General features: G+C 45.6%; 1 protein-coding gene across 5 annotated transcripts in view; it reads right to left on the minus strand.

Moving 5' to 3' along the window:
* Otof (otoferlin) overlaps positions 1–12,247 on the minus strand; it is an 83,794-nt gene extending 71,547 nt beyond the window's left edge. For all 5 annotated transcript variants that reach the window (XM_026393650.2, XM_026393450.2, XM_026393514.2 and 2 more), the window contains exon 1: positions 12,169–12,247. In XM_026393650.2, coding sequence (XP_026249435.2) covers positions 12,169–12,247 — 79 coding nt within the window. The remainder of the gene's footprint in view (positions 1–12,168) is intronic.
* Positions 12,248–15,346: the final 3,099 nt, after the last annotated feature.

The raw sequence follows: 15,346 nt of genomic DNA on the forward strand, positions 1-15,346 counted from the left end.
TTCTGGGACCATTGTGATGATCAGCAAGAGGCTGTTTTTGAGAAAGTCTGAGTGAAACTTCAAGTCCCTTATGAGCAGAGGGGGCCTAGGACAGAGGGTGTGGCTTGCAGGCTTCAGGGCCTGGTTTCAAATCCCAGCCCCACCACCTGCTAGCCCTTGAAGAAGTTATTTAACTTTCTTTGCCTTTGTCTCCTCATCCATAAATTGGAGAAAATGATAGAGCTTAAAATAGCGCCTGAGCAGAGTTGATTACTCAGGAAATAGCTGTTATTCTCCTAAAGACTCCTGTCTTTCCCTTAGACCTTTAAGTTATGTGCTAAATATAAAAATGGTCTCCCCTAGTATGAATCACATCTGTAATATATTTTTAGTATCATATGATCAGAAACAACATTTCCTTCATGTTCTGTAACAGTTCAAATTTTAAGGTATTTTAATATGATTATCTCTTCTTAGTGGGTAAAATTTATATTCACAGATCTTAAGTATATATTTTAATGAGTTTCAATAAATCATATATTATGTAATTACCACACCGTCAAGATATAGAACATTTCCATTTCCTTCCAATATGCCCTTGGTTCCCTTTGCATTTAATTTCTGTCACTCTCCACAGGTGACCACTGATCTGATTTCTGTCACCAAGGATTAGTTTCACCCATCTTAAACGTCATACAAATGATACCCTACAGAATGTACTTTTTTGATGTCTAGCTCTTGTGGTCCAGGTAATGATTTTGCAATTCATTATATCGGTGCATACATATTGAGTTGTCCCTCAATATCTGATGGATGTTCCTTAAACCAATTCCCCATGGATACTCAAATCTATAGATACTGTAGTACCTTATGCAAAATCTCCTAGTATCTGCATTTAACTTATGCACATACTCCATGTGCTTTATTATGTCATCTCCAGATGACTTGTGATACCCAATGCAATGTAAATGCGGTGTAAGTCGTTGTACTGCATTGTTTAGAATAATGACAAAAAAAATTTGTATGTGTTTCATACAGAGGCAATTTTCCCCTCAAACATTTTTAATCCTCAGTTCCATTAGTGGGTGCAGAATACATGGATATGGAGGGACAACTGGAAATCGTTGGTTTTTATTGTTGAGTGATATTCCGAAACTTGTTGATCCATTCTTCTGTTGGTAGACTTTTAGATTATTTTCCATGTCGGGCTAATAGGAGTGGAGATGCTGTGAATATTCTTGTAAACATCTTTTTGTGGACTTGTGATTTTCTTTCTCATGAGGAAATACCTAAGAGCAAATGACTGGATCACAGGGCAGGTATCTGTTGAATTTTACAAGAAATTGCATTTTTAAATGCTTATACGATTTTACAATCCTATCAGCAATGTAAAACAAGTTTCAACTGTTCAATGGTCTCATCAACATTTGGTTATTGTTATGTTTTTAAATTTTTAGCCATCTTAATGCGTGTAGAATAGTATATCAATGTAATTTTTATTTTCATATCTCTACTGATAAATGATATTGACCACATCTTAATATGGCTTATTTTTTGTCATTTGTGTATCTTGTTCTATGAAGTATCTGTCCAAATCTTTTGCCTATTTAAAAAATTGTTCATTTGTCTTTATCAATTTGTGGGGGTTCTTTATATATTCTGGCTACAAGTTCTTTGTCACATAAATGTGAATATTTTCATTCTGTGTGTAGCTTGCCTTCCCATAAACATCATACAAATGATACCCTACAGAATGTACTTTTTTATGTCTAGCTCTTGTATATTTTTGATGGATAGGAGGTTTTAATTATTAAAATATCCAATTTATCAATTTTTGGTGAAGTTTATTTCTTGTGTTTGATATTTTTTATATTTTCTTTAAGAATTTTTTGTCTAACTCAAGAATATAACAAAGGTATTCTATGTTTTCTTCTAGAAGCTTATAGTTTTTTATGCTTAGTTCTATAATTTATTCTGAATTATTATTAATAGTAATATGAGGTAGTATATGAATTTTAAACTCCTACTTCATATATATGTGTGTGTATATATATATATATTTATGTGGGTGTGTGTATATGTATACACACACCACACACACACACACACACACACACACACACAGAGTTCTTCTAGATATTTAATACCTTACATGAAAATCAATTATTGGCTATATATGAGATCAATTTCTGGACACTCTATTCTGTTCCATTGGTCTAAGTATCTATTCTTAGGCTAATGCCACACTGATCCTTATCATCATGTGCTTTGAATTTCCAACTCTTTCCTCCATTTTCAAGGTTGCTTTTGCTATCCTATATCCTTTACATGTCCATATAAAGTTTTAAAATAGTTTTCAATTTCTATGAAGTAGCCTGTTATAATTTTTTTTTGGTACTAAGGGGGTGCCTTACCACTGAGATATATTCCCAGCCCTTTTTAATTTTTTTTTTTTTTTATGAAGCTGGCATTGAACTTGCAATCCTCCTGCCTCAGTCTTCTAAGTTGTTGTAATTACAGGCAGGCACCATTGTACCCGGCACCTCTTGAGATTTTTCCTGGGATTGTATTCAATATATATAGCAGTTTATGGAGAATTTCCATCTTTACAATCCTGAATCTATCAATCAACAAGAAGAATGTATTTTCTTGTATTTTTCTCAGTATTTTGTTTCTAGTGTGGCGGTCTTTCATGTCTTTGACAAAACTTATTTTTGGATATTTTATAATTTAAAAAAATATTTTTTGTAGTTATAGATGGATAACATGCTGTTATTTTATTGGTGTATTTTTTTATGTGGTGCTGAGGATAGAACCCAGTGCCTTCCACGTGCAAGGCAAGTGCTCTGCCACTGAGCTACACCCTCAGCCCTATTTTATAATTTTTATGCTGTTGTAAATGTAATTTTTTTAGTCTTTCTAAATTCTGTATTCCAACTGATGATTTTTTCCATAAAAATTAATTTTTGTTTTGATAATCATATCTCTTAAAAGCTTACTACATTTACTCATTAGTTGTAGTAGTTTTTGGATATATTTTTTAATATAACTGATCAGGTTTTTGTGTGTGTGTGTGAAAAAAGACAGTTTTACTTCTTTTTTTCCCTGTATTTTTTTTCTTATTGCAAGAATTCCAGCACAATATGATGAACAGAAGTGGTGAGAGAGGAAACTTTGCCTTGCCTGTGATCTTAATTTCTGGAGTTAGTCATTCTTCATCCAATCAAAGAAGTCCCTTCTATTCCTAGTTTGCTAAGATTTCTTTTCATGAATGGGTGTCGGATTTTTCAAATGCTTTCTCTGTATCTATAGATATAACCATGTGGGTTTTCTCCTTTATTGCGTTACTATAGTGACACACTTTGATTAATTTTCTAATTTTTAAACTGACCTTGCATTTGTAAGATAAAATTCACTTGTCCTGATGTGTTGTCCTTTTCATAAATTACTATTCAGTTGACTAATATTCTGTTAAAGATTTTTACATCTGTGTTTATGAGAGATGTTTAGCTCTGATTTTTTCATGTGTGGAAGATCTTTGTCAGGTTTGAATATCATAAAGTGATTTTGGGAAGTTTCTTCCAACTTTATTTTCTAAAAGAGTTTTTGTGTAAGATTGGTATTACTATTCTTAAATATTTTCTAGGTTACATGAGTGAAACCTCTATTTTCTGAATTTTTTGGGGGAAGGAAGTTTATTGTTATTCTTTATCCTTATTATTACAAATTCAATTTCTTTATAGATATTGGGCTCTTTATAGTTTTCATTTCTTTTTGTGTCAGCTTTGGTAAGTTGTTTTTCAAAGGATTTGTCCATTTCATTTGAGTTGTGGAATTTATTGAGATAAAGTTATTTATAATATTCTCTTATTTTCTTTTTAATGCAACGATAGTCCCTCTTCCATTTTTGACGTTGGTAATTTGTGTTTTCTTGACCACTCTTGCTAGGGTTTTTATATTTTATTAATTTTTTTCAAAGAACCAGACTTCAGCTCTGTCAATTTTCTCTGTTGTCTGTTTTCTATTTCCTTCCTTTTACTTTCTTTGGGTCTAATTTGGGGAAATTGGGGGGGGCATATTTATTTATTGAAATTAAACTCTCTCTTCTAAACTGTACAATTCAATGGTTTTTAAAGTATATTCACAGGGTTGTGCAACCATGGCCACTGTGTAATTTCATCACCACAGAATATTTTCATCACCACAGGAGGAAGCTCCATCCCAGAGGCAGTCATCCCCACCCTCCCTACGGCAGCCCCTGGCAGCCGCTGATCTACTAACCTTTCTGTCCCTATAGACTTGCCTCTTCTGAACATTTCATATTAATGGAATCATATGATATGTGGTCTGACTTCTTTCACTTAGCATAATGGTTTCAAGACTTAGGTTTAATTTGCTTTTCCCTTGGTAGCTTCTTAAAGCCAAAGCCTAGATCATGGATTTTACCCTTTTCTTTTTCTGCTATATGTTTTAAAATTATAAATGTGGATATGTTGTATTTTTGTTATCATTAAATTAGAAACATTCAATAATTTCTCTTTTGTTTTCTTTATTGATCATAGGTTATTAAGAAGATCATTAAATTTTTTTTTAAATATTTAGGGCTTTTAAAGATATCTTATTGCTATTGATTTCTAATTGAATTCCGCTGTGGTCAGAGGACAACTCTGTAGGATGTCAGTCTTTTGAGATATAGTGATAGTTACCCAGCATGTGGTCTGTCAAGGTGAGTATACCATGTGTGATTAAGAAAAGTGCGTATTCTTCAGTTTTAAGGTGTAAGGTCCTAGAAATGTCAATTAGATGAAGCTGGTTGACAGGGTTGTCCAATCTTCCATCTCCCTGATTTTCTTGCCTGGTTAGTTGTGATTATCTCTTGTAACAAACTTTTCTTCCCTATGAGGAGCTCAGTTTCTTAATAACAGTTGAATGAAGGAATTTAGTTCAAAATGAATTGTCTAAAAAAAGTAGCTATGTGTAAGTTCCTTGAGTAGTGTATTCTCTGAAAATCATCAGCAGCTCACGGAGCCATACTTGGGAGACCAGACTCCCTGGGCCTCCTACAGGGGAAGGCTGCTTTTCCATTGCCCCCTCTCTCAGCTAAATGGAGGCCCCTTCTCTCTAACCCTTTGTTTGACATGAATCTTATTCAAATATCATTTCTACCTCCACTGGCCTCCCTTTTCCTATCCTGCTAACACCAGGTGCACACAGCATAGACTCAAGCTCAGGGCATGGGCTCTCCCGAGGGGCAGGAACAGGACGGAGCTCCTAAGCCCCAACCCTCTCTGGCTTGACTCAAACCCTTACTTCCTCCTGATGCTTACTCTGACTTTGCCAAGTAACCAGTGTCACTGGCGCTCATATTTTAGATCTTAGCAGAGAGACAGAGAGGGAATTTGGAGTTTCTCTTGGAGCCTAGGACAGTACCAGCACACATTTAGCAACTGCTGGGTTCTAGGTTCTCCCAATAGTGTGACAGATGGAGGAACTTGTGGTCTCAATGATCCACAAGCTGTGCAGAGTACCCATTCTCTGCCAGGCGCTGGGAACATAATGAAGTATGATGGGAGGGTAACTGTTTTTACACCCTCAAATGGGATACAAATATTGTCAAAGCTGCAGTGCTGATTTTATCCTAAATTTCAACTTTATTTAAAAAAAGTCAATGAGTGAAAACCAAACTCCATTTTTGCAGATGAGAAAAAAAAAATAGGAACAAAGACTTTTAAACCAGTATGTAGGGAGTGGGTCTATCCCTGTAGGAAGTAGTCAGTGGATTGAGGGTATCACATGATATTCTCTATCTCAGGAGACCTTTCTGGAACTGTCAGTGAGAGAAATGGATCACTGCCTGGTGCTGCTTGAGCCTCAGGCTGCAGAGGAGCCCCGTCTGCAGGCAGCGAACCTCTCACACTTCTGTTTCAGGTCTGCTTGATGCCAGGCACAGTGCTGGCCCTGGAGAAGCAGCCAAGGTGCCAGCCCTGATGATGCCCACCTGGATGGTCATGGCTCCAGGTGCTTTCAGCTCGACATCTCCATGTCTACCAGAGTTCAGGGTTTATTAATTGGTAGGAGTCCAGAAGAGAACCAGCTAAGGTCATCTCCCAAATCCCTGGCAAATAGTGGCCCCTGCCTCTCTCTCTCCATAATACCTGGCACCCACTCACATCACTGGTCCCCAAGACCACAATCTGCTCTGCTCCTGCACAGAGGCAACTGTCCTGCCCTCTTGCCCCCTCCCCAGTCCCAGTGCTGTCCTTCCTCTCAATTCCAGGTCATCCCTTTCCTCCATCCCCACAACCCTGGCTGTACTCCCTGCCTGCAGTCCTGACCCCCAAGAGTTCTTTCCAAATCCAGATCTTAGAATCCACTCTTCTGCTAAGAGGTCTGGTGTCTCCTATTTCCTTACCAAGCCAAGTTCAAAGGCCTTAGTGTGACACTGAAGCCCTCTGTTTCAGGGCCCCTCTGCCTGGAATGGGGCCTTTCCTCGGCTTTGTCTTGGCCAAAATGCTATGATCTCTCCAGGGCCCGCTTAAATAGCAACCCCCCTGTGCTCAGGGAAGACTCCCTCCTGGGCCCTGCCTACCACTGGCTGCTTGTTGGTCCAGGTGGCTAAGATACACCAGGGCCTCTCCACCTTTCCTGAACTCCTTCTGGATCACTCTGCAGACCACCTTCTGGTCTCCTCGTCTCACCAGGGTTCCCTTGCCGTGTTCTGACCTGGCCCCTGCCTCTCTCTCCATAGTTCCTAGCACCCACTCACAATGCCTGTGCAACAGGTGCCTTGCCCTTGAGGACAAGAACTGTGTCTGGCTCACTTCTTACAGTCCTCCCAGGGTTGAGAAGGGTGTCTGGCAAAAGTGGCCTTCAGTAAATATTTGTTACTGGAGACGAATGAAAGTCCAGGTGAGTAAATGATCAGAGCCCTGATTTACAAAGCACATTAAAATGAAACTTTTAATAAACTGGCAATCCATGACATTGATGAGATAATTAGGAAATTTATCACCGGTTATTTGACAGTATTAGGGAATTGGTATTTTTTTTTGGAATGATAAAGTAGGTAGGTTTTTTAAATCCTTATCTTTCATAGCTATGCTCTGAGTATTTACAGCTGTAAATATGGTATTTTTTTCTTTGAAATAATTTGGGGTGGAGAATGGAAAGGGAGATAAAGGAAATAAGCTTGGCATAGTTGATAGTCTTTGAAAATGGATGGGGTTATTCCCCCTACTCTTGTGTATATTCAAGGCTTTTTATTATTTAAAAAAAATCAAAAGGAAAGAAGTTTCAAACTCCAGGATGGGTGCAGGTGGGAGAGAGGAAGCTTTCCTATTAGTAGTAAAGGCGGACGGGAGAACCCAGCCTCAGCTGTTCTGGAGATCATCTGCGAGTCTGCTCTCTCTGGATGTTTCCAGCAGCTTTCTTGCTGTACAGCAGAAGATGATTTTTACAATCATTTTTATAGCATGAAAATATACTCCTCTTATCAAAGCAGGAAGAGCCTGGGGAATTTTCTGGGTGCAATGCCTAGTCTCAGCTGAGTCTGCATTGGCTTGGGCTTGCTCTGGGTAGGAGGAGGAGGGAACATCACCACCTGGGGCTTGAGGCAGAGAAGGCTTCCCTGAGGGTGGGAAAGGGCCCTGCGTGCGCTGGGAAGTATGGAGGGCCCAGGGCTGTGTCCTATGTGTTAATGGCGAAAGCACAGAGCTGTGTCCACCGCCTGCAGAGGCTGTCCTGAGGGACCCCCTATCTCCTGCCCTCAGCGGGGGCAATGATCACCCCTGTTCTCCAAGGGTGGTGGTACTAGGCTGGGGCAGAGTCCACTCCACATGCAGGCCCAGATAGCCAGGATCATCTCAGGGGTGGGGCACTGGGATACTCTGCCTCCATTACCAGGAATGGCAGAGAAGTTTCCAGATAGAAGTTGTATTTATCATCAAGAGGGACAACTCCCCCATTTCACAGGGGGAAATAAATCTAATTTGGAGTCTGAGATGTTCCCTGCAACAGCAGTCCAGGGCAGGGCCCAGTCTCTTCCCAGCAGTCACCAGTAGCTTTGCTGTGGCTTCCCAGCCATTGTTCTCAGCTGGGATCCCCCCTCTGCAGGTCCTGGTGTACCCACCCAGATGGCTTGGCCTTCCTGTCAACCCCTCCTTGCCTCTCTTTCTGTATCTCCATGTGGACAAGCAGGCATGTCTTTCAAGACCCAAATCAAGAGCTCCTTGTTCCAGCCCATCTTGCACCTTACCCCTCCCCTGAGTCCCCCTCAGCCCCTGTGTGCCCTGCATGGTTTCCTGTGGCAGGACTGTGCAGTCCCCACCCCTTCCCCGTGCCAACACAGCAAGCTTCAGGAAGAGCGTGCTCAGTGAAGAGGGAGGGCCACTACAGCCCCTCTTTCTTCCTACATGTGGTCCAGAATTGGATCCCCCAACATTTGCCAGAGGATGAGGTCAGCCTCCCTCTGGGGCCCTGGAAGATTCTCTGAGCTGGTGAGGTCAACAGAGGGAGGATGAGCCCAAATTTTTGGTTTTTAGCTCCTGGGACCTCTTTTAGTTCCTTGATCTCCCTTGGATAGAAAGTTCTAGTTGGAGTTCACAGTTGTGGAGCTGAGCCAGAGAATGGCTGTGCCACAGTAGAAGAATTTAAACCCATTCAACAGAGAAGGCCTCAGGGACAGAAGCCATTTCTTACTCATCTTGAGGAGCAGCTGGTGCTTAGCACAGAGCTCAGTAGATATCTGATCTGTCTCAAAGGGGCACAGAAGTAGTGCATACAGAAGCGTGGCCTGTCCCTAAAATATAGCTGTAGGAGGCTGCACAGAGTTCTGCAAGGGGACAGAAGCCTTCCTGGAGGAGGTGGCATGTGAGCCGGGCCTTGAAGGATGCCCAGAGTTAATAGAAATTCTCAAGGTGGAGGGTGGGGATCATTCTGGGCAGAAGAAATGGTCTTAAGGTGTGGCAATATTAAAAGGTCAGCCTCTCTGGGGACTGGCCGTGTAGTGGGAATGCAGTGGGGTGGGGTTTGGGGTGGGGATGGGAGAGAAGGAGCAGGGATGAATCTCCAGAGAAGCCTTGCCCAGGCAGTCATCTGTGACAGTGGTCAGTCCATGTGTATTGCGTGGCACTAAGGTTCAGCCTTCAGTTGTCACCGTCTCACCCAAAACATCCTCACCCTTATGTTTTGGCAAGAATGCTCAAGGAACAGAAGGTGACAGGAGATGACAGGGCTGGCTGGCCCCAGACAGTCTGTCACTCACTCTTGTTCTCCAGCAGCCCAAGTCCCCATGTCCGGGGGCTCAGGTGGCTGAGCACTGGCCACAAGGGTGGGCTAGAACTCAGAGGCCCTGCTCATCCTGCATCCCATGGCCCTCTGATTGATGCAGCAAATTAATTTATAGCTGAGAAAGAATAAGACTGAAGCGAACACTTCCTTTCTCTCTCTCTTTGTTTTTATTTTTGTTTGGTACCTGGGTTTGAACTCAGGGGCACTTAACCACTGAGCCACATACCCTGAGCCCTTTTTTTGTATTTTATTTAGAGACAGGGTCTCATTGAATTGCTTAGAGCCTTGCTAAGTTACTGAGGCTGGCTTTGAGCCCTGGATCCTCTTGCCTCAGCCTCCCGAGTCGCTGGGATCACAAGCGTGCGCCACCACACCCAGCAATACTTCCTCTCTTTGAGTAGCACCTGCTGTCAAGATGGCTCCTTCCTGGATAGCCCACTCCCGCTTACTTCTCATGACCACAGACCTCTGAGTTAAATGGAAGCCATTATCTTCAGCTTGTTAATGACAAACTAAAGTTTCAGGCCTTGTGGTTGCAGGCATGTCTGGGATTGGAATCTAACTTCCCTGTGTCTCTGTCTAGACCAATGAGACTGTAACTTCTTAGGACAGGGGCAGGGTCTCTTTCAGCCTCAGGGTCCCAGGCCTGTCCCTCACCCAGCCTGGCACTGGGCTTCCTTCAGGGGATCTGGGGAACTTGGAACCAGTATCTCCCCTGACTGATCACAAATTTCTGGATTCTTCCTGCTAAATCACAACAGTGGTTGTGCGTGTCATGAAGCACTGTGCCGCATTCAAAGTGGTTTGCTCCCTCTGAACTGTTGTTGGGGTTGGCCTTTTGGGGAGCTTATCGTTGTCAACTGCTGGATGCAGAGGGTGACTGGCTAAGGCCTTTCTGTAACAAAGGATTATTTCTGGAAATCTGCTTGTCTTCTGCCTATACTGCTACCTGCCCAGCCCCCTTCCCCAGGAGCTCTGCCTATAGCTATCTGCAAATGTAGAGCCTAGAAATGGATTTCTCCACTCCGCCTGCAGGGACCAGGCTGCAGATAGGCTAATTCCTGGGTGGTCAGCCTCACTGCTCAAAGGGAAATTTGGGTCTCAGATGGACAGGTGCTTACCCCAGTTGACCCTGGGGGAAAAAACAGAGCTTACAGGATTGAGCAACCTGGGTGAGGTCCTACACTTCGGCCTCCCCACTAATCCCAAGCAGGTCTCTCTATACTTTGTTTCTCTGCCTGAAATGGGTCTAACCCTGCTCAGCCTGGACTGTCTTATCACAGCAACGTGGGGGCTGAGCAGCCAGGCCCCGGGCCGTGTGTGGAACACAGGGCTGTGTTTCACGGATCAAACAGCAGACTTGCTTCTCCTAAAGCCAGTGTGAGCCGGCAGGTGGCCCACAGAGATGCAGGGTGCTGCAGAGAAGGTGGGCATGGGTTGGGCTAGGAAGCAACAGGCTGCCAGCCCAGCTTGCCTGTCCCTCCTCCCGCCAACAGAGTTGCTGCTGTCACCTCCACCCCCATCCTACCCTATGCACAGCAGGCTGCAGCCGGGCAACCCAAGACCTGTGAGGGGGTGCTGGGGGTGGCCAGGATTTCTGTTGGAGCATTCTGCGGGAGCTGCCACATCTCCTGTCCCTCCTGGTAGAGTTGCATATACTGCGTGCAGCCTGGGCCCAAGGCTCACTTGGTCTTCAATGTGGTGGCGCTCTCAGCCTCCCCCATCTCTGCCCCACTCTCAGACCCCTCTCTGGGTAGGAGGGGCTGGATCTGGTGAGGAGTACATTGAGATCCCCTGGACCAGAGAGTTGGGCTGTGGCCAGGCAGAGAGCCAAGGTGGGTGGGCAAAAGGCAGAGGGCAGCCTGGCCTGCCTGTCCCTGCTTGACATCCTGTGTCCTGGAGAAGTCCCACCTGCCTCCGTGGCTCTGCCTGGCTCTGGGGTCTCAGCTCTTACAGCTTCTCCAGCCTTGTGAAACCTCTGTCCGTTCCTGCATTCCAGCTCTTCCCCAGCCTTGAGCATGCTGTTCCCTCTGCCTCCCGTCATCATCTCCTGCCCTTGCTGCCTCCTGCTGATCCCTTGGGCTCTGGCCAGCTGAGTGCTGCCTCCTCCTGGAAGCCTTTCCTAACTGCCACCCCACTGGGATTAGTGTGTTGCTTCTGCAGTTTACATGCTGCTCTTGTCCCCAACCTCTCTATCACGCAACTGTCCTGATTGTCTCCCCACTGGTGCCCCTGCCCCACCAGATCGGGCTCCTTGAGGCCAGGGCCTGGGTCATGCTCAGCTGTTTCCAGCCCTTACCCTTGGTAGATTGTAATAAGTGGTCACCGAACACATTGGTTGAAGGAGGATAGGAAAATAATTGATAGAGGAGGGGCTGAAGAGTTGCAGGATCCCAGGAAAACAGTAGATCTAAGAGAAGCCACAGTATCCCCACTGTCTCCATTGTCCTGGGGCCTGGAGAGTCCCTAGCTGCCTCAGTGTCTACCAGCTACCCTGCTCTTCCAAGTCCACACCTCTTTATTGAACCCAAAGAAATCAACCTGAGAGAGGGGGTGAAGGGGCCAGGAAGGCTCTGCAGGGCTGGGCCTTTCAGTTCTGGGTCCCTGAGCCCAGTGGGAGGTTCCTTGCTTCTGCCTCCCTGAGCAGAGGGCTCTGCACCCTGCCAGGGCGCTGGCACGTTGGCAGGTGCAAAGAGAGACATGTGGAAATACAGGGCACCCTGATTTTCAGGCAATCTCAAGGGCCGGTCAGGCCAGGGACAGATGGCTACCAAGGAAAAGCCTCATGGTGCCAGTCCCTGCAAGAACTTTGCCATCCATCCTTCCAGCCCTGCCCTACCCAATCAGCCACCAGAGCACAGGCTGGGCCAGCTTGCAGAGCTGGGATAGGGGCTTCCCTACCTCGGAAAGTCACTTTGGCAATCCGGTCGCCCCTGCCCCGCAGCTCCGAGACGGTCTTGAGGTGGACGAGCAGGGCCATGCTGGCGAGGACAGCCTGGGCACTGGCAGGCAAAGCAGCGTGGAGGGAGTAGCTGGCGGAGCGTGGCTTGCACACCTCCCTCTTCTCCCCACTGCCGCTGCCGCTGCCTCCTCCTGCTGATGCTGCCCACAGAGACCAAGGCAACCGAGCTGAGCTGCTCCTTCCAGCGACTCACAGAGCCTCCCAGCCTCGCCAGCCCCCGCCCCTCTGAGCTGTCAGCCCAGCATGTGTTACTGTGTGTGTGTGTGTGTGTGTGTGTGTGTGTGTGTGTCTGTTGTGCCCCCAGTGAGCAGCCAGGGAGTGCACACAGAGTTGGAATTCATTATTCAGCAGTGCTGGCTCCCAGATAAAGCCCTGTCCGGCTTCAGGTGTCTCCTCTCAGCTATTGGAGTGGAGGCTCCTATTAGCTCCTTGGCAGGGCTGAGCAAGCTCTGCTATCAAGAGCAGGTAGATGGCAGTGGACGTGGGGATCAGGAACTTCGTGATTTGTGTGCACAGAAGCTGGGCTGTTGCACTGAAGTTTGGGGGATGGTCCACTCTGCCTCCTGCACCAAGTTGACCACCTGTGTCACTCATGCCTGCAAGGTTCAGGGAACCTGGACAAGCCAGGCTTGGCTGCTGTGGATGGATGGCACTGTGCCGTAGAAATCCTAATCCAAAGCCTCCTGGATGGAAAACTAACATTAATCAGATAGCATTAGGGCAATACCTAGTGGGGTCCCTCAGAAATACAAGCTTTATGAGAAGAAGAGACCACCTGTCCCCCTGCCCTAAGATCATGTCCCTGAGAAGCTGAGTTCTGATTTCTTATCATAGGAGCTGAATCTTGGGAGGCAGAGAGGCTGGGGCTGCAGACCAGACTGGCAGTGGGGGACTGGAGATGCTTGCAGTAACAGCCATAGAGGCTTCTGTTCTGCAAGGGTCGTGCTTAAAGACCAGGCATCCAACCCAGGGGATGAAGGGATGAAGAAGGCTAGGGCAGGGGAGACAGCTGACAGGTGGTCACAGGAGGAGGACTGTCCTGCTTCCTGCTCTAATCAGCTGCTAGAGGCCAGAGAAGGGAGGTCTGTGGCAGAATTTACAAGGAACAAAAGAGAATGGTCCCTCCTTTCCTTCAGGAGGGGCTTGTAGGGAAAGTGACCCTAGAGGCCGGGATTTCAGTCCCTGGAAACTGTGCAGGGTCTCTCCATCCTGCTTTGCCATTTTCTCTCTTTTTTTCAGGGGTTATTGGGAATTGAACTCAGGGGCACTCGACCACAGAGCCACATCCCCAGCCCTATTTTGTATTTTATTTAGAGAGGGTTTCACTGGGTTGCTTAGCTCCTTGCTTTTGCTGAGGCTGGCTTTGAACTCATGATCCTCCTGCCTCAGCTTCCTGAGCTGCTGGGATTGCAGGTGTGCGCCACCAAGCCTGGCATTCTTGTCATTCTGTCTTGGTGGTATGTCTTCCACCCCACCCCACCCCACCCCACCCAATCTCCTGGCCTCAGTTCCTCAGGTGCCCATTCCTGGGGGTGCCTCTGCATGTGCACCCAGGCAAACTTATGGTCCTCCTCTGTGTGGCTCCTGCCTGTCTCATCTCACAGCATGCGAGGCTGCTCCACGTGCCTCTTCCCACCCCCGCCCCAACCCACCCCCTGCTAACCTGGGGGAGGCCCTGGTGCCTAGCATCTTTGCACCCGAGAGCTTCACAGGGTATTCTGTACATAGTAGGATACCCAATAAATATCGATAGGATAAAAGGGTGAGTTTGATGACCTATTAACAAAGTCTAAAGGTTTAAAAAGAGAAATATTAAACTTTCACAGTGTACTCCCTTGGATTCTGTAGCCTGAGTAACTTGCAGGATGTTTCTCAATACTCTTAACCCCCATTCAATACCTAAGGCCCTCTGTGCCCTGTCCCAAGAGCCTTCTCTCCTCCTTCTAGATGTTTCCTTAACACTGTCCTTATTCCTTATTTCTTTCTATTTGTTCTTTTTCCTTATTCTTCTTTTTTCCTTCAATTCCTGCTCCTCCCATATATTCATCTTTTCCACACATTTTTAACCATATGGAATTAGGAATTGTCTTGGAAAATTGCATTTATTGAATAGAAATGAATGTCTAAAATTTTAACATCCTGGTAAGTTCAGTGTTTTTTTTTTAAAGAAAACCAATTTCTCTTTAGCATTTCCCACCCATGAGGGCAGGTGATCTGTGTTTATAAGGCTTAGCAGTACTTGATAGAAAAAGAATCCATCTCTTCCTGAGGTCCTTGGAGGTTTCTCCTGAAAGGGGTGAATTTCAGAAGACTTCTTTTAGCCCTGTGTCTCTTTAGGAAAAGCGCACAAACCTGTCCTGGGCAAGGCATTGATTGAGCTTTACTGAACTTCACTTTCTGCATCTGTAAAATGGCACATAGCATCTCAAATTAGTTAGCTGACCCTTCTGAGACAAGCCAGATACTGGGCTGAACCCCAAGTGGAAGAGCTGAATGGACTAAAATATACACAAGTGGGCACAGGGTAATGGAGCTGTGAGCAGCTCCATCGGGGTCATTGGAAAGCCTTCCTGAAATAGTCACATCTGAGTCCGGGATTGCTCTTTCAACATTTTTTTCCTAACATTTTTCTTATTGTAGTGCATGTTCCCCAAGGAGACTTCAGGAAAATACAGATATGACTGGATTCTGAAGGACGGGTGGCCATTCCTTCCCCTCATATCCCTGTGGCTCCTTCTCCCACCAGGCCTCAGTTCTGCTTTTTGTGCCTCTTGCAAGCCTGTGGCTCCTTCCAGTTTCCTTGTCACCTGTCAGAGAGCATCTCTGGAGAATTCTGGTTGCAATGGCATCCTGTGAGCTCATTAGTGTCTGTGGTCTTCACCAGCTGCCATTTACAGAGTCCAACTCTGCAGGTGATGCTTCTCATCTGACCTCTGAGGGGAAGAGATGGACTGTGAGCAATGAAGGCAAACTGCAGGCATTCTTAATTGATTCCAGAATTGCTGCCAGGGAGGGAGGGTCCGGGTCTAAGTCACAGACAGCATGGCACTTTGAAAGCTGTCCCCATACGCTTAATCCTCATGCAATACATAAGATCCTGGCCCTGCCCAGCACACT

The sequence above is a fragment of the Urocitellus parryii genome, chromosome 12 (genome assembly GCF_045843805.1).
Source record: "Urocitellus parryii isolate mUroPar1 chromosome 12, mUroPar1.hap1, whole genome shotgun sequence".
Classification (NCBI taxonomy): Eukaryota; Metazoa; Chordata; class Mammalia; order Rodentia; family Sciuridae; genus Urocitellus; species Urocitellus parryii.